This window comes from Triplophysa rosa, linkage group LG22 (assembly GCF_024868665.1).
Source record: "Triplophysa rosa linkage group LG22, Trosa_1v2, whole genome shotgun sequence".
NCBI lineage: Eukaryota > Metazoa > Chordata > Actinopteri > Cypriniformes > Nemacheilidae > Triplophysa > Triplophysa rosa.
The window spans coordinates 14051916-14077796 of record NC_079911.1 but is presented as its reverse complement, the minus strand read 5'-3'; the positions used below and the strand labels follow the sequence as shown (position 1 = coordinate 14077796).

The following is a 25881-nucleotide window of genomic DNA, read 5'->3' as shown; positions in this document are numbered from 1 at the left end:
TTCAAGGTCACCTTGTGAGTTTTGTCAGAGTACCGATGACTATCGCAGCTATTGGACTTCTGTGTCTCGGCAAAGACCCAACACTCAATCTTGACAGCAGGCAATTACACAAATAATAATTACTTGATCTATAAATAGAAGCAACGTAATGCGAGGGAAAAGAGCATTTCAAGCACGTCTATCAGTTTACGGTGACAGACCAAATATTAGGCCAGAGTTTTATTGAAGCTCTCTCATTTTCTCATCTTGCAGAGCTTAGCGCAAGCGGTCTAGGACAGGCATGAAAAGAGAGACGCCTCTCGCTGAAAGACAGCCAACGGTCCCGGCCAATCAGAGCTGAGAGGAGGCGGGCCGTTCTTTTATGCCAGCTCGCTGAGAGCTCTCCGCTTGTGAAAATAATCAATGGGAACTCAGTCTCTCTGCCGCTTTAACTTGTGCTGGATTTAAGTTGCCCCCACTCCATGCCCATTCAGGGGTGAAAACACGCCGTTCGTTGACGTAATTGCACGGTGACAAAAGAACCAGCAAACAGATCACAGGTGGTTGAGCTTCTGTTCAGAAGAGCAGAGTGGTAAGAGAAGAAACAGCAGCAGCTATATCAAAAAAACAAACAGTTGGAAGAATGTGCAATCCTGTCTGCTTCATCTTCGTGGTGTGGCTGATCGCTCTCCTCGTGTATCCAGGTACAGTCTCTCTGTCAATTCTATGCATGCTGAAGCTGGGGGTGATGTGTGCCTAAATCTAAAACGGGATGAGGGATGGAGATCGTTTTCCGTACGCCTCTTGTAAGCACAGAGAATTCAAAATGTGAGCAAAGTTACAAGAAGTGTGCCGGATAGAGAAACAGAGACTCCCTGTGGGGCAGGATGCTTCGGTGGTCGCGTGCGGCGCGGGGGTGATTTTGTCGAAGCGGCGTCCTGGAGGAACGTCTAAACTCACTTCAGGTAGACTAACGTGCAATGACAGCGCAGGCGATGTGAGCAGAGTTAGCAGAAGACGTCACGCGGTTTTCATTTACTCAAGTCTGAGAACGCCAAGTGGTCTTTTGACATTTCCGGACGCTTGTACGGGAAATTATTCAGCAGTGTAGATATTGAAATGTGTGTTTTGTTCATTACGTGGCTTTTAAGAGATAGCTGTACTTGAAGAGGAGAGTACTTTTGTAAATGGAGGAAAAGGCATTTTCATATGCATTCATGAGCTTTAAAAGGAGCCATTACATGCTTTTATCTCAGAGTCCTTCTAATGGCAATGAATGATTTCATGCGCGTGCTACTTTGAAATCTGAATCTGAAAGGGTTGTTACGTACAGTTTATTGTAGGCAAAGCATATTGGTATTTTAGGCTGCAGGTACATTGTGAACGTACACCCCCCACCCCACAAAGAATCGGAGTGGTCGAAATAATTGAAATTTTAACCTGATATTCTGTTCGTGACACCACATTTAAACAGAAATGCACACACCGATCGATATTTAATTTTAAAGCATTAAGGTGGGTCTCATTGTCACTAACCTGTTCTGGAATAGTCCAGCAGTGGTCTGGGATTGACAAGCGACTTTAAAAACAAACAAATATCACAGTGTTTTACTTTTTTGAGAAAGATAACACTGATGTTGCTGGGACAAATGATGTAATAAATTACATTTTTTCAGGTAGCCTAATTAATGGACTCAGCTGGTGCTTTATAGTGGTAAATATTAATAAACTCCGCCAGTTTGATACTTTTAATCACAGGTGGTTGTTTGCTTTGACTGAATTAGTAAACTGCCAAAATGTGTTGGCCAAGCATCAAAGGGCAGGAGCTGTTTGATCACAGTCAGGCCTTGAGCTGTGATTTAATTTCATAATCAACGGGAACCAATGGAAATATATAATGAAATGTGTTTTTAAAACCCATATGGATCCATGCCATTGTTTTGCAAGTCATTAGTTCAACGAAAGATGAAAGTTCTCTCAATTTACTCACCCTTGCCTTGTGCCATCCCTGATGTATATTTTTATATACTGTATGTCTTTTTATTAAATGTTTCATTTCATATGTCTGTCACTTTAAATGCATTTATAGGACTCTGAATGTTGAAGCTCCAAGAAGCATGTACAAGTCTTTAAAGTAATCGAAAACCTGAGAACAATTAATGTTATTTATATTATTTATTTGGAGAAACCGAAGCCCATAAGGACACTTAATTCAAATATGGCGACGCATCGATAACTTAAAATCTCATTGGTTCTCGCATAGATATTTCATCACAAGACACAAAAGAGCCAATGAGATTCAAAGTTATCAACTTGTCGCCTTATTTGACTTTAGCTCTGTTTCAGTTCTGGCAAAAAAGCTCAAAATATTGTTTCTCACACACACTGTTTTGGTTAAGAAGATGTTTATTAACCCGTTGTTTATGTTTATGATGGATTTATGATTTAGAGCTTTAACATTTTCGGACCTATGTATAACGTTGTTGTGCTTCCATAACTTTAGATGTCCAAATTCGCTGTTTTCAGGAAATGGAAAAACATTGTACTTTTTTTAAATGATTAAATACTAAGTTGACAAGCACTTTTTAATTCTTTTTATTGTTTAGATATTTGCAAAACCCATTGACGGTCATGACTAAAACAATGATTTATGGACAAATCACGAAATATGGAGATACCAGAAGGAAAGCAGCGATAAGTGACAGTTATGAAACAAACTTGTTTGAGGAAGGAGTGAGGGTGATGGTGAGCAATTATTATAAATGTTGTGAACTAATTAATATATATACAGTACAGTATATACTGAACATAATATATACATTTGCATACTACTCATCAGACATCTGATGTTAGTCTGTGAAGAATAAGGTCAAGCAGCTGTGATTAGTCACTCAGATATCTTGTTTTGAACATTTTTTGTGGCAGATAAAATGCATATCTGATTAAATGACAAATTATGTCATCAGATGGTCTAATACATTTACAATTTACCCGCTTAAGCAGCTTTTATGTAGTTAGCCTACTAGTTGCTTTTGGTTAGTAGCCAGGATAGCTATAACCTACTGTATAATTTCAATGTGGCTTCACCATCTAAAAAAAACCATGATCCAAACTTTGATTAAAAACATGAATCTTTTTTCAGCGTGACATTTTTAAAGTCTCAATACATTCTTGAGCAGTAAACTTTGATAAGCACCATTAAAGTTTATTTCCGAGACTGGTACACGATCCCCGTTGCAACTTTCAGGCCATTGAGATTGTTCCACACACAATAGATTTATTGTCAGCTATAAACAATATAAGTAATTCATTATGATTGACAGCTCAGTGCTTCTGGAAACTCGTGTTTGCTCCCTCAGCCTTTTGAGGCATAATGAGCCTTGAAATAGCATCTTTCAGACACTCAGAAACATCTTACAGAATCGCTCTGATAGAAGCTGATGCTAATATGTTTATGCAGCAAACAAAATGCAGATTGTTGTCCTCAACGATATCAAAGATGTTGACAAGGGCGTGATCCGAATATCATTTGACCTGTTAGAATCGTCTGCGTGGTCTGTTCTGAACCTTGTCAGAATTATGTGTCACGACCAAATAACTTGAGAACTTTTCAATGACACTGTGCTGTACAATATATTGCTGTGGCTGTAGGCTCTGTGGTTACAATTTCTGATTCAGTATTAATGGATCTATTAATCAAAGTGGCAGGTAAAGGACCCGTTAGTTCAAACGTGCGTTCTTACTGTTCTGCTTTCCGCTTGAGTTCTCGTGACGACGGGGATCTTTTGTTCATCAGCGACAGCGAAACGAACGAGCGTGAAGAGCGTCAGAGATCACGGATGAGCTTCTGTGATCTTTCCAGATAAACCTCCTAAGGCTGGACTACACTGCATGACTTTAAATCGCTTTTTTATACACATTTCGACTATTATTATTTTATTTAAAAGATTTTGCCTATTATTATTTTGTACGTAGTTGTGTGTGCAGACTGAAAACATTACCAAGTTTAGTAACTAATAGTAACTAGTCACAAGTTTAGTACTAATTTAGTGGCCAAAGTTTTAAATCTAAATCTGTAAATATGAATAAACCTCTTTATACATAATTCTTTGGCTTTGCCATTTTCTTATTATATTATTTTAAATTTTTTAATGTATATATTTCATATATACATTAAACATATACATATACGAACATATACGTATATTGTATATGTTCATGTAGCTTCTGTACAGCAGAATGTGTAAAAAATATACATTTTTATAGTTTTATGGTAAAAAACTGGCAGCTGTGGTTGCCAGAAAACTTTGGTAAAAATTCAAAAACTTGTAAACAGCTTTGCGGCTTGAAACTGGGAAAAATACAGTAGCAAAATTTGGAAACATTATGGAAGGTTTTTGTATATTTTTCACGTCTCAACCGTATACTTCATAGCAAAATCTTGTTTATTTTAAAATTACGAACATTTATAGCATTTGTACAGCATTGTGTCAAGAGCACAAAGGTCATGGGTTCGATCTCAAGAAACAAACATACTGATATTGTGTATACCTTGTATTGCAGTTGGTTTGGCATGAAACATCTTCCAAATGTATGAAAATGTGTTTTTTTACAAACGATGAAGCACATTTTTTAAATATTTTTTCATAAATAATTTGTGACCCTGGATCACAAAACCAGTCTTAACTAGCACGGGAACATTTTTAGTAAAAGACAAAAATACATTGTGTGGGTCAAAATTATCGATTTTTCTTTTATGCCAAAAATCATTAGGATATTAAGTAAAGATCATGTTCCATGAAGATATTTTGTAAATTTCCTACCTTAAATATATAAAAACTTTATTTTTGTGAGTGGATGGTCTGCCACAGTGCCCCTGATTAACAACTTCAAAGGCAATTTTCTCAATATTTAGATATTTTTGCGCTCTCAGATTTTTAAACGGTTGTATCTCAGCCAGATATTGTCCTATTTTAACAACTCATATATCTATAGAATGTTTATTTATTCAGCTTTCAGATTATGTAAAAATCTCAATTTCGAAAAATTGACCCATAAGACTGGTTTTGTTGTCCAGGGTCACATTTGTGTATTTTCTATTGAAAAATGTCTATTTTTTGTCATCAATGCACCGCTGCACGCAACAAAACCCTCACTATGTCATCCTGTGAAGTATTTGGTATGCTCTGAGAGTGTCGTCTAATGCCCCTGTTCTGCCGGGCTGTCATTTAAAATAATGTTTGTGTGACCTTGCCGGAGGTGGCGAGCACCCCGTGACAGATTCATCCCCTCTTTCCTCTGACTCATCTCGGCACGAGCATGTATGTTTTATGTGCACATAAGTGGTAATTCGGTAAGCTCAGCAAAAAAAAAAAAAGAAAGGCACGGCAGAGCAGAGAAGTAAAATGCAAAATCCCCAGCCCATACCTACTATGGACAGATAAACATTTGTTCACTCATCCTTGCACGGCACAGGCCTGAAGGGGAGGGGATGTAGGCGAGCCAGGCTGGCTTGCCGCAGAGTCTGGTGTCCATATGCCATCACTAGAGCCCGGTGCCCTTCAAGAGCAGCATGCTTTGTTGAGCACTGGTCATTTGGTGCCCAATCTACTTGGTTGGTCACAGCTTGGGTGGGACAGTTTCAGGCCTTATAGAGGTTGGAGCAAAATGAGAGATTGTTTGCGTGTCTTTCTGCTGTCTGGCTCTTGAGAGTTTATTTGCATGCATATAAGTCGATCCAAAAGAAGGAAGCAGGATTTGTATTGGTAAATTGCATTTCTAGACTTTTCAGGAGGAAACTTGGGTTCATAGGATACATTTTTGATGATGTCATCTGTTAAATATGTTGATAGATTTGATTCACTTGAACTCAGAGTTCATAAAAGTGAAGATAATAAAATTTATGATGGGATATGTAAAACTAAAGAAACTAGGATATGAGCTATTTTGTAAGCTTGAAATGTGATTTAAGCATCTACATATATCATAATTCAAAGACAGCCAGAGCAGATCCACTAAGATTTTAAGATCACTGCCAACGAAAGAAAACTAACAGCGGTTGCCAGATTAAACACTTGCATGCGTCCACAAATACTTTGGCACTTCTTTGAACCAATATTTCATTCACAGAGGCGGTGCAAAAGAACGGGCAGAGAAGCTATGAAAAACTTTATTAAATGGCAGCGATATAGACTGACGCTGATTAAAATCGATGCATGGCCGCCAATGCCTCGAAAGTCACCTTGTTGGTTGCTGATGTGTTTATTTCTCCGAGCGTGTTTCGATAAATTCCATTATCATGTTTTTGCCACGGTCTATTAATTTCCATACTGAGCGTTGTTAAATTTGATGTTAAATGAATCTGTAGGTCTGGTTAATGCTTACAAGCTGTCCACACGGGTTGCTCCCCTCAGGCACTCATCAGAAGGCCAACTTAAGCACCTTTTCCATCTGTTAACAATACAATGATGCTGATCTTGCAATGATATCGAAGTTGTGTTTGTACACTACAGTACATTTTGTAGATACTGTTGTTCTCTTTCCAGAATTTAAGACAAATGAGACTTGCTGCTTTTACAATGTTAAATAGTACTAGTACACAATACAGCTTTATTCATTTCCCAGTGCAGCTTTGTCCATGTGTGTTAGCTTTGAAGCCACAGTCACATGCTAGTGTGGTCCAAAATGCACATTTTTAACAATATACTCATTCAAATGTATAGTCTTTATCTTTAATGAAAACAGCCCAAAAATTCAAAGTGACTTAAAGTGAATTTATTGTTTGCATTTAATCAGTGTGTGTGCCTGGGAATCAAGTCAATTTGTGAGGTTACGAATTGCAACCAACAGCTCACACCTCCTTTTCGGAGCACTACGGTGGCTGACACAGGACTAATATGTCACGTTTTTGCTTCTTTGCCAAAGGAGATAATGTATTTATGAAACGCGCTCTGTTGAGCAGTTTAGCCGTTTAGGGCTAATGTAAAAACAACATGGCGAATTCCATGTAAGGAGACCCGCGGTGTATGTAGATAGAAATAGCTCATTCTAAAGACTTGTCCACACTGGGAAGATAATCGGGCGCGTTTATCGTCTATGTTAAACGCCTCGTGACTAAACCAAGGGCGCCAATGTGAGTGTGCACACCGCCAGACGTAAAAGGTCAACGCATCGGGCTCGTTTTTTTTGTTCGACACGCCGCTTTAAAAACTGGCCAACCAATGAGATTGGCGCTTTTGTTCACGTGCCTGGAGCTGCTGAAGATACAGTAAAACACGACTTGGTAAAGCACGACAGTAAAACACGACACAAAACGGTCTTGCTGAGCACACATTAGCTGTGTCTCGTTTCGGAAGGCTGCGTCCTCAGGAGGTCTCATTTGAAGCCTGTCACGTCATCATGTCTCGTTTCATAAAAGCAGGTAGGCGACTCCATATGCACCCTTCTAATGCGACCTACTTTCACGAGAATTCGTAGGACACATGAGGTGTATCCTTCGTTGCTAGAGATAACCCACAATTCTTTGCGTCGGCCAACGTCTGTTATTTGAATAAACGGCAGCAGCTGCACATTCAATCAAATATGTGGTGTTTAAATGTTAACAGTTTACAATTTGTGTCACGTTTTTTAATCTTAGCAGGCATATGTAGTAAATAGGTTTACAAGTGTTTAGTGGTTTTTAAACGTTTAAAACAGTAAGGCAAAACATTTTATATTTGTTTAACTCTTTTGGCATTGGTTAGACAGTAACCAACGTTTTACCTCTTAAAATCATCTAGAAATCATTTTAATTAATGTGACAGGTGTCTGAGTGCAACGTGTTGTCATAGCAATGTGGTCCTCCCTTTTTCCTTTTCTGCCAGTATGTCCTACGAAGGACATCTCATTTAATTCTAAGTTGAGGATTCTCCGAATACCGCATCCTTTAGAGGGTGAGGCCACCGGAGGACACAAGGACGCAGCCTTACCTTACAGCGGCTGTGTCTCAATTCGGGGCTGCGTTCTTTGATGGCTGCATTTTAAGACCGATTGCGTCACAGCAGCGCGACTGAAGGCTGGTAAGGCAGTCCCGATTCAATGGTTGCTTCAAATACAGCCCTAAAATGCGACCTTATTTCTGCGGGTTTTAAGGATGGAACGAATGTATCCTTCACAGCTTTGGCTATCCCGAGATTCATTGTGCGCCCGTAACGGCTTGAAATTTTTAAATAATCATTCAAAACTTTAGTTAAATTAAAGTATGTAATTTACAAAAAAAGGTCCATTTAAGTTTTTTTTATATATATGATGTTATTAATTAACATTATTGGTGCAATATAGTGTTTTAAATGTATAAGTTTATTTAATTTAATATACTGTTGGGCTGTTTTAATCTACATAAACGTGTCATATTCTCTAAAATAAAAAAATTCTGGCTCCATATTTGTTTAAAAAAGTCAGAAACGTCTCTGCTGTGTCCTGCTGCTGTCACCACGCAACATGAGCAGGAGATGCAATTAGGTAATCCTCTGGGAGGCTAGGGCATCTCATTTCAGGACTTTTGAGGCTGCGTGCTTTGAAGAACAAGTCCTCGTTTTTAAGTCCGGGACCTTAGAAGGTTGCAGCCCCCGAATTGGGACATGACACAGCTAGCTATTGACAAAGATGAACTCTTCTTCTGTGTGACGAGCGAGTGTCAGAAGCATAAAGTTGCGCAGCGCCACCTTGTGTACCGGGGTATTTCTGTTTTTCATTAAGCGGCATATACTGTATGTCAGGGAGTAAAAATCGTTTGGGTATGAACGCTGAAAAACGTGTGTACAAGCTTTAAGGTAATAAAAACATAACACTTCATTATGTAAGGTCTTTATACACCTCTGACATAGTTATATAACCTGCTCAGCTACTTTGCACTGATGATATGAATAAAGTACAAGGGGACTCGAGATTTGCCAGTAAATGCGTTGGTATTTGATTTTGCTTCACTTGATAACCATTAAAATGCACAAACAAACAGTTGGTTTCTTTGATTATCGTGTATTCAAGATCATTCTTAACACATCATCACCCTCCTTAGAAAATGTCCAAGTTTCTCAAGTGTCCACATGTAGCAACATAGACACAGCTCAAGATGATCACTTAAATCCAAACAGATGTCGGGTAGAGATGAGGATAGCCTCAGTAGCAACTTGCAATCGTACTTCCAGTCATTAAAGTTCATCCATATATTCCATAAGGTGTAGACTCGACAGTATACTCCTGAGGTCAGGTACAATGTCGATTACAAGCATCCTACCACACAAAATCCCCTACAAGAAACTAGGGCTGTCACGATTATGAAATGACGATTAATTGTCTAATAAATCATCGCGATTATGACGATTAATTGTCTGTTTTAGGGCTTTGACGATTATGACGATTAATTGTCTGGTTTTGAGCTTTGACATTTAATTCTCATGCATTTTTGATTCAGCGATTGAAACGACCATATTGTTCTGAATACAAGACTATGTTTTTTTCTTGGAAATACATCGGAAAAAATTGGGTCATCATATATTTACGGTTTAGGCTTTTACCTGTCAATAATACAACCGCCAAATACTTGTTTTCAACCCCAACACCCTAAATACACTGTGATTGGCAGCGACTGTTACAGTTATGTGTATTATATTCCATTTTCTTCACAAAAGTCACACATTGGACCTTTAACTATTGTTATTATTAAACATTTCTTTCTTTAAGTAATGGAAACAACTTACAGTATATATGCACTGGTAGACATACAGTGTACCTCACGAACCCCTGCAGACTCCGTTTGGAAAACCCTGCACTAACTGAGCCTCAGAAACATATTTTTTGTAGATTCAAATACTGTCTAGAATGTCCTTCCCCGAACACTATCTGCAATTGATGAATTACAGTCTTTTGGCTCATCAAACGATTTAATGCTGTCTTTAATCTTCAAAATTCACATTAGTTTTGGTTACTGTTACAACTGGTTTGTTGAGCAACAAATTGCTTATTTGGAGCTCAGAATGTTTGCATATCCGTTGAAATCAGATGTAACCAACCAGACCTCACGGGAAACTATTTCACGAGGTCGATTTCATATGAATTCGTACAATGTGAATTGAACAGAAATGTACAGTATTACTTAGGGCTGTCACGATTATGAAATTTGGCTGACGATTAATTGTCTAATAAATCATTGCGATTATGACGATTAATTGTCTGTTTTAGAGCTTTGACTTTTAATTCTCATACATTTTTTATTCAGCTTTGAAACGACCATATTGTTCTGAATATAAAGACTATGTTCTTTTTCTTGGAAATACATCGGAAAAAATTGTGTCATCATACTTGAGGTTTAGGCTTTTACCTGTCAATAATACAACTGCCAAATATTTGTACATTAAGTAAATTGATCAGGAGTGAATTGAAGCCACCATTAAAATTCTATCAGTCATAGAAAAGCTTCTAGTCTGTGTTTTTCTCACTTGCAAGACTACAATAAAAGTTTACTTCTATGTTAATGAGATTTTGGTAGACTGGTTTTCACACTGAAATAATATTAAATTGTATTATTGTATTTTTATGGTATATGCTTTAGTTTTTTTTAAAGTGATTGTGTTGTGGTGGTACATTTTACAAGTATTACCATGTTTTAGTTACAATATATACAATAAAATATGCAATATGCAGATGCACTACAGCTTCCCCTAGTGTCTTCTATAGAGATGTGCAATAATTGCGGTGATCTGAAACCATCGCGATGAGGTCAAACAATCGCGATGAGACGATTATTTAATAATCGTGACAGCCCTACTATGACTATTATAAAAAGCTATAATGAAGCGCCACCCCTAAGCCTAAACATCACTTGAGCAAAAGGAGATCATATGAAAACACACAAATGTACGAATTCATTCGAATTAGCTCCCATAAGATTGTATTGAGTTTTTGATCTTGGATTTCAAATCTGTCTTTCTCTAGAAAACATTCTTAAACATTTAAGTGTTTAAGAGTATGGAAATATGGTTTCTCTTACTATTACAGTTAGTGTTAAATGATTTAAAGAAAAAAAGAGGTCCGTTTTGGCCAGTCAGTTACTGCAGCTGATCTGTTATTCTTACAGCTGTCAGTTTGTGTTTAGTGTCTCACGGCTCCTGGGTATTCTGTCAGAGACGCTACACAAAAGGCCATTGTGATTGGAGGAGCGCTACTTTTCCAGGGCAATCTGCACAACATTTGATGCCATGGTTCTAAAAGGGAACATCTTCTAACGGGCAATGTCACTGGCTCCATTGGTTTGGATTTGTTTAGCCCCCATAATGAGGGACAAACAGAAAAGTCTCATCTGTTGCTTTGTCGAGGTGATGTAATGAACATAATCCTCTATTCTTCATCATTGTTATGTTATGAAGTACAGCTTGTAAAATGCTACGTTTAATATGCTCTCCACTCAATTAAGATTCAACTCGTCCGTTGCTCGATTTCACAGTCTAATCACAAGGGATGTAGGTCAGTTTGTTGCCCGCAAAGCATTCTTTCTTTCATAACACCGTAATGTATGGGCTATTTAGAACAGTCATTCACATTTGAATCCACGCGTTAAAAACAAGCATAGATTTGATTATTTTAGTTATTGCTTTCCGTGCCCGTCTCCCCCCCTCCCCTTACCTTCTCCTTCCCTCCAGTCAAGAGGAATTAATACTGTACTAAATGATACCTTCCCAAATTCCAGATATGATAATTAATCTGGTATCTACTTGTTAGGATCATCTGTATGCAGTGATAGAACTGTACGAGTCCCCAAGTCACTGGTGGATGCTGTTCAATTCCAAATCCAAGTGTAATTTTCCCTCAAACCTTACAATCTGTAAACGTGTCTTGTGTAGTAACTGCCCAGTAAGGGAAGGATCTGCTTCCCACCTGCGAGATGAGGACTATCCAGATGTTCATTAAATCTTAAAAGAATATTTCTCGTGCAAACAATGGAAATTTTAGTGGAGTTTTGTTCTGTTGGGTTGTTGCACGTTCCTCTCAGTGTAATGAAGTAGATGAGTACATATAGAACAGCACTTACGATGATGTGTACTGTACAAACTCTCTTTGTCTGAAGGCAGGGCTGAAGAGGGCAATGAGCTATTAGGGTCACATGATCAATGTGAAGATGGGTTGGCAGTGCTCGGAAGGTCATTGATTTGATCTTCAGCGCTGGATTGCTGACAGCGTCACTTGGTAAAAAATCCCCCACAACGTGTGCGCCTGACCCCTGTCAGCTTCGGGTCCGTTGCATAACAGCCGAGTCTATTTACTCTCTGCTGTTTGTTTCAGATTCACATTAAAATAAAGAATGCATGAAAAGATACCAGTTGTGCAAGCACTTTCTCTTAGAATTTCAAGAAATGAGCCGGCCACTAAGAGGTACCGTTGCACATGGATGAGAAACATCTGAGCAATGTTTTTGAATTATGGTGTTCAACTAAATCTCCATTATTTCCATAGTCGAATACACCTCATGAATCTTTAACAAGGCAGTGGTGCCCAAGCAAAGAAATCACATTTTCCTTCCTCTTGAATACTCATTATTGAAATGTACTTTAATGCACAATCCTTGAGTGCGTACAAAAGCGATTTAACTTTTTATAGTTTAAAGCTCACACTGTTTATCATGTACAGCAGCAGGCAAACACGTGCACCCCGTCAGTTAGTTCTCTACGCTCCGTGTCCGCTCAGGAAACAAGCACGTACCTTCGCATGGGTGTGATAGTTGCTCTGAATCTGGATTCTTTTCATTAACGTGAATTGGAAAAGTGACGAAAGAGTGCCGGTTTACCGAGACGTAATGGGGGCACACCACAAAACAGTTTTAGTGCCGGCTGGTTTGCTCAAATGAGACGTTTGATCTTTGAAATTAAATATTATGCTGTTACCCTGCTCGCTTGAATAGCTGGCAGTGAACCTGCCTTATCAAGGTTGGGGTTGGCGATATACCGCACGGCGGGCAGGGTGCTGTCAAGGTTGTCGAGAAGGGATTGATTAATTATGCTGGACAGATAGTTGCAGAGAGACCTCTTACTGGAGACCTGCTCTACTGAAGACCTTGCTCCTATCCATGTCAGGGACGCTTGTATACTGCACCAGCAGCTCTCTTTATGTTGCCAGTATTTTGGGGAAAGGATTGATTAATTACGCTGGCGGAATGTAAGGAGACCTTATAATAAAACAACCTGAAATTACCGTAAAGGGGAAGTTATTTCAAACAAAAAAGAGAAATACCCATGCCATGATTTTTTTCACTGAACACGAGATGATTGCAAAATATTAACCAGTGAAATGACCAGGGGGTGTCAAAGGGATAGTTCATCAAAAATGTAAATTATTTGATCATTTATGCACCCTTGCGTCATTCTAAACCTGTATGACTTTATTCTGCAGAACACAAAAGAAAATATTTTGAAGAATGTTTGTAACCAAACAACATTGGCCCCCATTGACTTCCATTGTATGGACACAAAACCACTTCTTTTGTGTTTCACAGGAGAAAGAGTACACGTTTTAAACAACATGAGAGTGAATAAAAGACAAAAATCTTTTAGCTTTTAAAATAAATGGAATATACACAAGTCATGATGCTTTTTAATAGCTTTTGAGCCCAAGGTCACCATTCACTCTCATTGTATGAACAGGGGCTATTATATGTGATGCAAATCTCCTTTTGTAGTCTACAGGGGAAACAGTAAATTAGTTTGAGTTTGGGTGGTTTTGGGGTGAACTACTATACTATAACACAGCAGTTCAGTTACACAGTAAAATCGTATATTCAAAAGTTTATATAATCCACACTCTGAAAGTGTGGATTATATAAACACTGTGAGAGTTAATTTGACCCTTTTTTAACACTGGCGATTTTGCAGTGTAGAGTTGCAACAAAATGGCCGTCAGGAAGGTCTACCCGACCTCTGCTTTCTTGTGTGCATCTGCTTCGCTCTCTGAGCTAGTGAGATGTAACACAAAAAGAATGCGAGTCAAACAGAATGTACAATGAGTGCATGCGAGGCAGAGAATTCAGCATGGGACTCGAGTAGAATTTTGAATGTGGTCATCTAAAACTCTTGGGTTTTGTGGGAACTTCCCTAATGTAGTCAAACAGGTTGTTTGGAGTAGAAGCGTACACTGGACAGGAAATGCTAGAGTCCTTTCTAAAATCCCATTGGTTGCTTTTACCGGCTACATGTGATCAAATATTTTTACTGTGAGCAATTTAAAATACTGTGAATAACTCTAACATTATTCATAGTTGCATGTTTATTTATTTTCTTTCTATCAATAGAAAAAAATGCACTAATGCGACTCTTGCTTTTAATGAGCAAGTGTTAACAAAACATGTGATGCGAAGAATGTATACATCTTGTTAAGCATGCTGATATTTTTTTAACGCAGTCAATAAATGAAAAGCTATATGGCGTCAGTTGCACATGAAAGTGTTTGTATTGATGACAGTCAGTGAATACATCTCACTATTAAATGTATAATATAATACCCCGATAACACCGTAAATCCTGGAATTATCATGTTGTAAAAAATCGATACCGTCACTTGTCTAATTTCTTTCTTCTTTCATTGTTGTGTTTCTAGCTGTTAAAGAATGCATGGTTCACCTGAACTGTTGTTTTCCAATGAAAAACTCTTTTTTTTACCTGAGGTCTAATAAAGTGGTTCTCAACAAGTTTTGATTCAGGACCCAGACTTTACCTTGAACATGTATTTTTTAATGTTTATTCATTCAATAGATTCACGCTCTTGGCAGACAGTGATTCACAGCAGTAAACTGTGTTTGTCTTCACTGCAGTTCAGCTTGTTTTTAATGCATCTCATCTAGCGTTTGCTTTTACCTCTAGTTTTGTTCATGCTTGTCAAGGTTGTCACACAACCTGTCCGTGTTGAGATCTGCATTTTTGGCTATAGCTTCTTTTAAGTGACAGATCGATTTGCACTAGTTTGCTTGTACGCACTTCAACAAAAGATATTGGAAGAATTTTACCCCTTTTAAAAGATAAGCTTGTTTATTATAATAAATATGTACTGTATGATTGTGTGGTTACCTGCTGGTTTGATATATTTATAACTGTAAAAACTAGAGATGCACCGATACCGAAAGCCGATTATTCAGATTGATATCTGTCGATACCGATTGTGAAGATTAAATTAATATTTCTTAACTCTCTGAATTTATATAATGACTGTTAATATTCAAACTAGTCAAACTAGTGATGTTTCTTAACATTTTCTACATACAGAGCACGAATGAATTGCATTTTCCTGTCCTCTGTTGATTGACAGGATATATCGGCCCTGACCATCGGCTGTTTTTAAACTATCGGCCGAAAGCCAATAGTGTGAAAATTTGCTTTCATCAGCAGATACCGATTATTGGCTGATATATTAGTGCATCTAAAAACATATTTAGTCTGAAGAGAAGAGGACTGGTGAGAACATTTTCCTCATAGTTAGAGTCAGGTTGAAATTTGTGGGAAAAAGAAAACAGGCTGCGTTTGTGAGGCTGTAAAAAGCACCTGACTTTTGGGTTGTCATGTTGTGTTGTGATGGATGAGCCCTAGTCTGGCAGAATACAAGACAGCTGTAAAGCTCTTGTCAGGAGACCCGTAAACATTTTCCTTTGAATGTCATCAGAGGGCGACGCCTACATTAAAATTACATTCCCTGCACCTAGCTGCCAGCGTAGCTTTGGATAAACACCTGCACTGGTAATACAAGTAATACTTACAATAAATATTGTAGCTATAACCAGATACAGAGGTATTTCTAAAAAGAGGACATTAGTGGACCCCTCCTTTTCACAAATTCCCAGTTGCTCCATCTTTTCCACAACAACAGCCTTGGCCATACAACCTGCAAGATGCAATGGAATTTTGACTCTATCCCACCAGGCATGAGCACCAAATAAAACTTGGCTTATTTTATTTTACACCTGCATGAATTTGAACAAACCACAATCTACACCTAACCCCTGCACTAAATTAGATTCCACCCATTTTTAGTCTAGCTACGAAGGAAAACTGTGTTCCTTTGAAGAAGCCGCACAAACTATTTCAAACTTGGTATGGGTGCATGATTGTAAGCTAGTGGAAGAGATGACTTCCCGGGATGGAGTGCAGAGACCCCAGCACCAATTACATCCTCGAATTACACAGCGGGACACAGGGCATGTAAATACCTGCGCCTGCCAAACCACCCAACTAATGAGTGACTAAAGAACGGACCACTGCACACACTCACAGTATACAGTCACTGTGGGGTGTGAATGAGGATGCCTCGACTCCAGGTGGTTTGCGTGTGTCGGTGCCAGTGGAATAATGAAGTTATCGTTTTTCATCACCTGTGATGGTGCAGGACTTTAAAACGTCCACATGTCTTCATTTACAGGAATGTGGAATGTGGCATTTGACCAGACTCTTTAAATAGAATATAATTGAATGACTTTTTGACAGTGGGTGGAGCTACCGCACAGTAATGAAAGCAATGAAAACTATTATTAAAAGGATATTTCACCCAAAACTGATAATTCTGTCATCATTTCAAACCTGTGTGACTTTTTTTCTGCGAAACACGAAGGAAGATATTTATATACTAATAACAAATTATTTTGGTTAAAGGGATAGTTCAGCCAAAAATAACAATTATGTCATCAGTTACTCACGCAAACCTATATGACTGTCTTCTGCAGAAGGCAAAAGTAGATATTTTGAAGAATGTCGGTGACTGAACAACGGCGGTACCCATTCACTTCTATTGTATGGACACAAAACCATGCAAGTCAATGGGTACCGCTGTTGTTTGGTTACCAACATTTTTCGAAATATCTTCTTTTGTCTTCTGCAGAAGGATAGGTTTGCGTGAGTAAATGATGACACAATTGTCATTGTTGGCTGAAGTATCCCTTTAACCAAAATAGATGTTATTAGTTTGTCTAAGCACATTCATATGCAATACATATAAAATCTCCCCTCCGTCACAAGCTCAGTTTTGATGTTTTGTCTACCCACAACCCCTCGCACACCTCTAGAGACGTGGCACGTAGGCAGATGATCGTGCAAAAAAAAGATTGAGCATTTCTCGAGTTGAATGTGGCAAGCCGGAGCAGATGGCCCTGCAGAGAGGAGACTGCAGCAGGGGAGCGACGGCGTTCTCTGAACAGCCTGTAGACAGAAGACGAACCGTAATATAGAGAGGCAGTTAGTATTGTGATGCGTTTAACTCTTGACCTCACAGTGAGAAAGGCTCTTGATTGGAGGATTGCTGAACGTTTCGATGTAATCAAGGAAACCGTTTTTTCCTGTACAGACCTTTGGTTTGTAGTGTTAGACGTGCATAGATCCAAGACTATATATATATTTTTATAGTAAGACTTGTCTTTTGTCTTGTGTTTCGAATGAGGAAGTATGTGATTAATGTAATATTTTAAAACTTTGCAAGGCATCCATTGTGCAAAATGATTATAGTCTGCATGTTTTTTGAATTCAAATTATAGTGTGGTGGATGCCTCCAACTTTAACGGCATGCTTCTTTTTTGTTCATGAAATCATTTTTTCATTCATTTTCCATAAAAATATAATCCAGCAGTACGTTTAAACACACTATCTAGATCAAAGTTCTTTCCTGGTCACATCTTTTATTATAAAAGACCTGGGTTCACAGGTGAAGTGGCCCTGTCGTATTTAGGAAAATAGGAACACTGCGAACTCCTGCTAAAACCTCTGTCATGCATCCAGCCCTCTCAGAGCTGACATCCCATTCCTTATGGGATGTTAAAAGGCACTTTCACAGGACTAGTGAACTGTAAAGGAATATTAATGAGTGTACGGAGGAATTCTGCACAGCACTGCAGTCAAACTCAACTCATGTTTACTAAGAGCGTTACATTATTAATATGCTTTTTGGGTCTTGGAGGAGCCTATTTAATTTCTCAGAGGAGACTGGGGCCATTAGATAGTTATGCAGGTAATGCTGAAAGACACCGACCCATTTATTAAAGATAAGTCTGTTTGATTGCTTCAATGCAATGCGCTTTGATGAGATTCACAAATAGAATATAAGGCGTTGATCACAAATGCCTACACTCGTGCATCATTCATCATCTTAGACCGAAATGAACGCTTATGCAATTTAGACAGCATTTCCCTGGTGTCTCTCAATACATGCAGAAAATTATCTCATAGATAATTGGACACGTTGACTCTGTAAAATTTATTTTCAAGCTTTGGATCATATCTATTACAGACGTGTGTTTTGTACTTTGTAGATTTTAGACCTATTTATGTTTAAACAGGTCATGTTGTTATACTTTTCATAAACTATAAAATGATAGGCTAGGTTAACCCTTGACATGGGTTTATCCATTTTTATTTATCCAGGGGTTGAAATGACTTTATTTCTTCTGCAGAACACAAAAGAAGATATTTTGAAGAAAGTTGGTAACCGAACAGCGCTGGCACCCATTCACTTCTATTGTATGGACACATTTCTCAAAATATCTTCTTCTGCGTAAGAGATAAAGTCATACAGGTTTGGAATGACATTTGGGTGAGGAAATGATGGAAGATGAATTTTAGTTTTTGGGTGAGTTATCCCTTTAAAGGAAGTCCAGTATAACCAATGAAAGTGTCGCTGATGGTCTTGTTTTGGCACTTGGCTCGGTCTAATCCACTCAGTGTTTCCTATCTAGAGATGCCAGCAGTGGTCAGTCATGTGAGGTAAGACTTGTGCTTCTGATGCCACTGTAAGTAATCAGCCTGTGGATCTCGCCGCTCTCTGCAATCAGCCGTAATTGAGGCATTCTTCAGTCGATAGCATCGTTCCCAGGAAATAATCCTGATTGTGCGTTTCATTTTACATTCTCAGGATCCGTCATTTGTTACCTCTAATAATTCTAATTTGAATGAAATCAGAAATCTAATCAGACGCCAAAGGATGATGACACGCAGCTGTGTTTGTGTAGAAGGTTGATCTCAAATTCCGTGCACAGATATTGTCGCACACCAAATTCTTATGCATTTCCCAGCTGAAATGAAACAAATGTAGTGTAAATAATACTTCAGATCTCCCTTATGGGTCCATGCTTGTGCCCCTGTGTGGAAAAGGGCACGTATTTTGTATTTCTAGATCAAATTCTGTGCAATTTGATTTATTTGTAAATTGTATAATACTTCGTATAACACATTTTGTTCCAAAGCAGCTTTATAAAGAATTCTGCGTTATGAGCCCGGTAGGCCAGCAACAAAATGGCAAGAAAACACTTATAGGATGTGAAAGAAATCTTAGCGGGGAGAAGCCCATTCTTTTAAATGAAATCTAATACATGAAATCTTTTGAAATTGACAATTCCATGCAAATTTTTCAACTTCAAGTTGAGAAAGTTTTTCCCAAAGGTTTTCACCATAATGACAGGTCAGATATTTAGTGGTGTTAATACCCATAGAGCATAGTTTTCCATAGTTTGGTTTTGGTAATTGAATTGTCACATCCATAACGGTCCATATTCCTCATAAATGGGCACATGAAAATAAAAACAAAATAATTATTTCATGTTCTATAACGAGCCATCTCTTCTCCATTTGTTGGGTATAATTCCTTTTGCTTTGTGCATTTTAATTCACAGAAATCCTACATATTATGTCTGCTCTCAAAAACGGGTGGCCTTTTTTTGTCACATCCATAGCACATTAAAAAAAACGTATACATAGACTGATATTTTCTGATGTCTGGACTCTATCAACAAGGGTTTAGTTAAATATGAACATATGGTTTGGTATATTGGTAATAAATACATTCTCTGAGAATTCATATTTCAAGTTTTGACTGAAAATGTCACATCCATTATGCTGAAATTGCCCAAATGCTTCATACACTAGTACCCTAGTATTGGCATTGTTTTGTAATCAACATAATATAACATAATTCTACTTTGGTAAGATATTTTGACCTGAGAGCGTCAGCAACATACTACACCCGCATTGCCAAACACAGCAATACCCTGGCATCTAACCACAACACCTGCATCATGGCGCTGAGTTGCTACTGCCAAGCACCCCTCACAAATGTAAAAATCTACTCCATCCCCTAGTCTTTCCTCGCCAAGAGGTAAACCCAGGAAGCCAAGTTAAGTCGGTAAAGGTTGATATTAGGTTAGAAATTGAAGCAGGTGGGTCTAATCTTTGCCTGGATTAAATTCACACCCAGATGGCCGTGGTTGATAACTTCAAAGAAGTTCTTCCTGATAATATCAGGCAGGACAGGTGAGAATATGAGCACCTCCAAGCTATTTCTCCCGATGTCTGGTGCCCATGTGGGATTAGCTGCAAAGTTCAGACGGGTTTATCACTATTAAAATTGAACCTGAACTCGCACCTATCAACTAGCGCGATCTCACTTAATTTCTCACTACATTTTTTTTCATCAAATTGTTTTTAAATCGGCTTGGCAATGCGTTTCGTTCGCAACCCTCATTGTATGGGGCTTCCAATTACGCGCCGCGAGTGTTGCCAAGTTTGTAACTTTCGAGTTCATTTGGCATTCCTGTAGTTTTAATAATTCTGAATTCGCAATGCCCAGCATCAATAGCATTGACTCCCATTAGAATTGAACGGTTTGTGCTCTCAATGTAATAAGTGCTTTCGACAACCTAATTAGCGCTGTTGATGAATGAAGCCGGCTTGTTTTGGCAACCGCGCGCCAGTTTATGCGGAAGTCTACTGGCACAGATGATGACAGCAGCACGCTACCTTTTGCTTTCTCTCCTGTGCTTAACTTCCCATCTATCAGTGTATAGCACACTCGCCTTTTATTGCAAGAGATATGGGACTGTTAATCATCCCCATATTCATTAAAAGCAGACACATAATCAATTGCGAGGAGCTTGCCAAAGATGCTGTCTCTGGTGGTTCTTTGAGGAGAGAGAGAGATGGAGACGGCTTATGATAATCGGAAAGGCAGATCTTGACAATAGCAGGGTTCACAGCTGAAGAATAGGAGAAAGATAGACTGGGGTTTTGCCATTTGTAGCCTTTTCTCTAGGACCATGAATCTTGCACTACACTGACATCTTCTGGCATCAGCTTTCATGTGTTTCCATGCGTTGTGGATTGTAAGCCTCCCTTTGTGATTATTGCTGTGGTTAAAATGTTTAAGGTTACTGAGACACCAATGATGTACAGTGCGCCTTAAAATTATACAAGTAATTTTGAAACGAACCTCATTTTTGTTTGTTTGTCCTGAAGAAATTAGGAGACAGATGCTGTATGCTTCTCTTTTACTGCAAAGAAGCCAAAATGTTAAGGTAAAAAAATACAATAAATAGACATCAACCAATTTATAGGAGTATACAGACTGTAATGTCTAGTATGTAAATCATTTAGATACAGTAACCAAGTCATGTCAATTTCATTTATTTGTGTTTAATATTGTATCTGACGGGGAAAAGAGGAGATACAAACATGCACGGTATCTGAAAAATAAAGTGTTTTTGAACCTTAAATCTTGTATACACATTGCATTACATCTAAAACAAACGATAATATTAGTTTTAGCCGTGTCATATGTCCCCTTTAAATAAGTTTCTAGTTGCATCTGATGTTGATATTTGGACACATTGTCCTTGTTGTTTATAGTCGGTGTGTTTCCCTCACTATCAGTGAAGGAGTAATAAAGGACCAGACTCCAACCTCAATCTGACCTTATCTGACACCTGAAGAATGTGATGGAAAGCGTGCTGTGTGGTTGTTTGTGTGGAAGCATTTCTGTGTCTTCCTTTTTTACCATATGACATCATTAAATCATTTAAATGGTCTTTCAATAGTACCTTAATATATTTCAGTTTTTTATCAGTACGCTTTTTTTGTTGTTATGGTTACACTTAGGGATGCACCTAGGGATGCACCGAAACGAAAATTCTTGGCCGAAGCCGAACATGATGTGAAACACTTGGCTGAAGGCCGAATAATACCGAACACCGAACATGGTTTTTTGCATTTCTTCTATTAAGCCATTTTTTTCACTGTTGCACAAACTGAATAGTCAAAATGTGCTTTTTATAATTTGTCTTGATTTTCTATAAAATACAATACAACTTAATATAAAATTGAGCAAAACAAAGTAAATTAAAACAAAAAATTGAGCCCTCTCCCTTCATGAGTAGCCTATATTAATTAGGCCTATAACTGACTGCTAAATGAATGTAATGTAAGTTACTCTGTACCCCTACAACAAAACACTTCATTAAAAAGTGTCATTCCACATTAGGCCTATAAGATAAAAATACAAATAAAAGAAAACTATTGGATTATTATAGGCTACATTGCAAAAAGATTTAAAGAAAAAAAAACATCCAATGCAAGCAATTCTGACTGATGCTGACTGACAACCATATCAGTTCATTTCAGTTCACGTCTCTCCTCAAAACTCCGCCCACAAAAGCTGACTGTTCTCTCAGAAGGTGCACTCGTGGCCGGGATGCACAGAAGACAGAACATACTTTGACAAGTTGTAGTACAGGGAACTGTGTGCACGCGACCACTGTATGATGTCAAAGGATGTCGCGAGCGGCGGGGCTACTGTCAGACAGCCCGCTTCCGTCTGAAGTTGGTGTGCATTCAGGTTTAGGTCCCCACCGGGATATAAATTGCTTGCGTTGGATGTTTTTTTCTCTTTAAATCATTTTTGCAATGTAGCCTATAATAATCCAACAGTTTTCATTTATTTGTATTTTTAGCTTATAGGCCTAATGTTGAATGACGCTTTTGAATGAGTTTTGTTTTAAACTTTTTGTTGTAGGGGTACAGAGTAACTTACATTACATTCTTTTACCAGTCAGTTATAGGCCTAATATAGGCAATTCATGAAGGGAGAGGGCTCAAGTTTTTGTTTTAATTGGCTTTGTTTTGCTCAATTTTATTTTAAGTTATATTGTATTTTATTGAAAAGCAAGACAAATTACAAAAAGCACATTTTGACCATTCAGTTATATTTTGACCATTCAGTTTATGCAATAGTGGTAACAATGGCTAAATAAATAGAAGAAATGCAAAAAAACATGTTTGGTATTCATCCTTCGGCCAAGTGTTTAATTTTTATCCGGCTTCGGCCAAGAATTTTCATTTCGGTGCATCCCTAGTTACACTGAAACTGTTTTGTGTCTGACTGTGCTCTGACAAACAGCATCCACTTTCTGTGGTTGTTTTTGCAGGTCAGTTTTGTAGCAATCAGCTGTCTTTGCTGGCATTTTTCAGTGATGGAAAAAAGACTACAGGCAAACACATCAATCATAGACCGAGAGAGGGTCATGATCGCTTTCATTTTCATTTCATTATATATTTTGCCTGTCTGTTATGGACATATACAGTATAGTTTGCTGAGGCACATTATAACAGGGACAGATTTTAGACCTTTCCAATGGGGCCAGTGACCCGGAGCCCTTTGATTACAGGGGATGAAGGGATGTAATATGAACATAGATTGGCACAGTGGGAAATAAATGCTCCGTTTTGAAACCTAGTGCACTGCATTTGGAGGTGAGGTTTTAAAGCATCATGCAGTAGGCACATTCCCAAAAAACTCCGTAAAATGATTCACTAAGTAGGCAAACCCATAAAGCCTTAGTGATAATTTATCACGCGTACACCATCTTGAAATACATTTTTATCACTGAGAAAAATGTATTTCAAGATGGTGTACAACGTTAAATAAATGTTCATTTTAAATATAATTCACGCAATGCTGGCAGATCAAAGTGCTTCCTGTTTTAACATGTCACCCATGCTATACTGCTAGTATGAGTTTTCCAAATAATGAATATCAATTTATGTATTATTTCATAACGGTGTTTCCAACTTTATACACAATATAATTTCTTTACATTTTTTCTTTCTTCATTTTTGTTCCAATGAGGTTGGACCAAACGTACACATATAATACAAAGCACCTGAGCAATCCTCATCTCTTCCAAAGCATCCAAAACATGGAGGGGGTCCATCACCTTCAATCGTTTTATCAGGACCACCTGTCTCTGACACCTCCCTCCCACCGGTTTACCGTCTGTCAGGCTGATCTCAATACCTGCAGCTGTAACCCCACTGTGCTCTGTGAGAGGTGAGGGAGGCTGAAAGAGATTAGTGAGTTACTAAAACTTTTTTCGTGTGAGTTAGTCAGCGTCTCCGTAGCCCGGGGCTTGTTCAGAGGGGAGTAGATGCTCAGAGCTCAGGCACTTTTTGACGGGTAGATTTAGCATAACACCGGAGTCCGTGTCATTTTTGATCATCCTTAATAACGGTCACCAATTGTTATTTACAGCTTGAGCGAGTTATATACCTCACAATATAAATAAATCAGCTGCGTTTAACAGATTTCAATGTTAATGCTGTCAAACAAAAAGTGCAATGCGCTGGGTTAAAAATGGAAAATATGTCTTGTAACTGCACTTGTTTTGAAAAATGAAACCCATGGGCTATATGCGAAACGATACACACAACACACCGGCTTTTCATATTTGTCTTTCGGCAAGCAGAGATAAATAAAAAATGACACGTTTTCCCGTATTGGTCTTGGTGACATTTTCCTTAGCTCCCATCAACAGAGCAATTCACTCCACTCAATAACAAATAGCAGCCCTTCGTTGTACCACCCACAAAAAACATCCCCCCAACCAAACCCCCCCCCCACATCCTCACATGTAATGCACCGAGCAGCTGTGGTGGGCTTCAGGTCTGCTGCTATTTTGATTTCTGTCCCCATTTCCTCTTTATCACACTTTGATAAGGTCACCACACGCTGTCACCTGCTTTAACAAACTCCATTTACTTTCCACTGCAATGCTATTATCTCGATGAGATGTTGTCTGACAGACAGTAAACCTACACACAGAAACTCATCATTCTGCTGCTTGGGAATCAAACCCTTCCGTCCGTGTTGCCATCTTGTTCTCTTAACTCTAGAAATGGTCAATTTTAGATCCCTTCTTGAGATTTGTAATGTGTCCGGTTTGCTGATACAGGTTAGCATGTTGGTGAATGACAAAACAAGTTTACGGTGACTGGACAAGAGAATACATTGTTTGTGTACGAAGAGAGAATGTTGCGATGGGAATGTATTTTAAAGTGTTTTCAGGCTGGGCGGGCTCTATTTCCCATGCGCGCTTACCCATAAGAAAGAAAAATCGCAGATGAGATCTTTGTAATATCTCGGTTATTTCACACAGGCATTAATGGGATTAAATGGAGATTCTCGTGTTTCTCAGATATTTTCCTTGAGAAAAAGTCCCAGAAGTCTCACAAATGTCTCCATTTGAGTTTCAGAAGACATCTCAACACAAACTGAGCACAGATTTGCCACGTAAGCAATCAAAAATCAATATTATTGAAGATTTCAATATGAACTCAAACATTTCTCCTCACATTTACATAAATCCAGATTATTTTACCTATTAAGTCTACATACATGTTACAGCTCCATACTTTAAATGTATTTTAACAGCCTTAATTGTTCCTGTATTTATTTCTCTGAAACATTTGAGACTATGTTGATACTTAAATGAAACACACCTGAGAATGCCTTTGGGTATAGCTGCGGGGACTAGAAAATAACTAACTTAGGTACTCAGGTAAAGCAAAACTTATTTAAAGGGTCCAATGTGTAATTTTTTGGAGGATCTATTGACAGAAATGCAATATAATATGCATAACTATGTCTTCAGAGGTGTATAAAGACCTTACATAATGAAGCGTTGTGTTTTTATTACCTTTGAATGAGCTATTTCTATCTACATACACCGCGGGCCCCCTATACATGGAATTCTTCATGTTGTTTCTACAGTAGCCCTAAACGGACAAACTGCTCTACAGAGCGCGTTTC

At 38.3% G+C, this 25881-nt stretch overlaps 1 protein-coding gene across 2 annotated transcripts in view; it reads left to right on the top strand.

The window, feature by feature from the left end:
- The first annotated feature begins 312 nt into the window (after nt 1-312).
- opcml (opioid binding protein/cell adhesion molecule-like) overlaps nt 313-25881 on the top strand; it is a 123321-nt gene continuing 97752 nt past the window's right edge. The window contains exon 1 of one of the 2 annotated variants that reach the window (XM_057321660.1): nt 313-683. In XM_057321660.1, coding sequence (XP_057177643.1) covers nt 623-683 — 61 coding nt within the window. In that variant the 5' untranslated portion in view covers nt 313-622. Of the gene's footprint in view, nt 684-925; nt 945-25881 lie in introns of those variants that run through there. The other variant, XM_057321662.1, reaches the window with a different exon arrangement.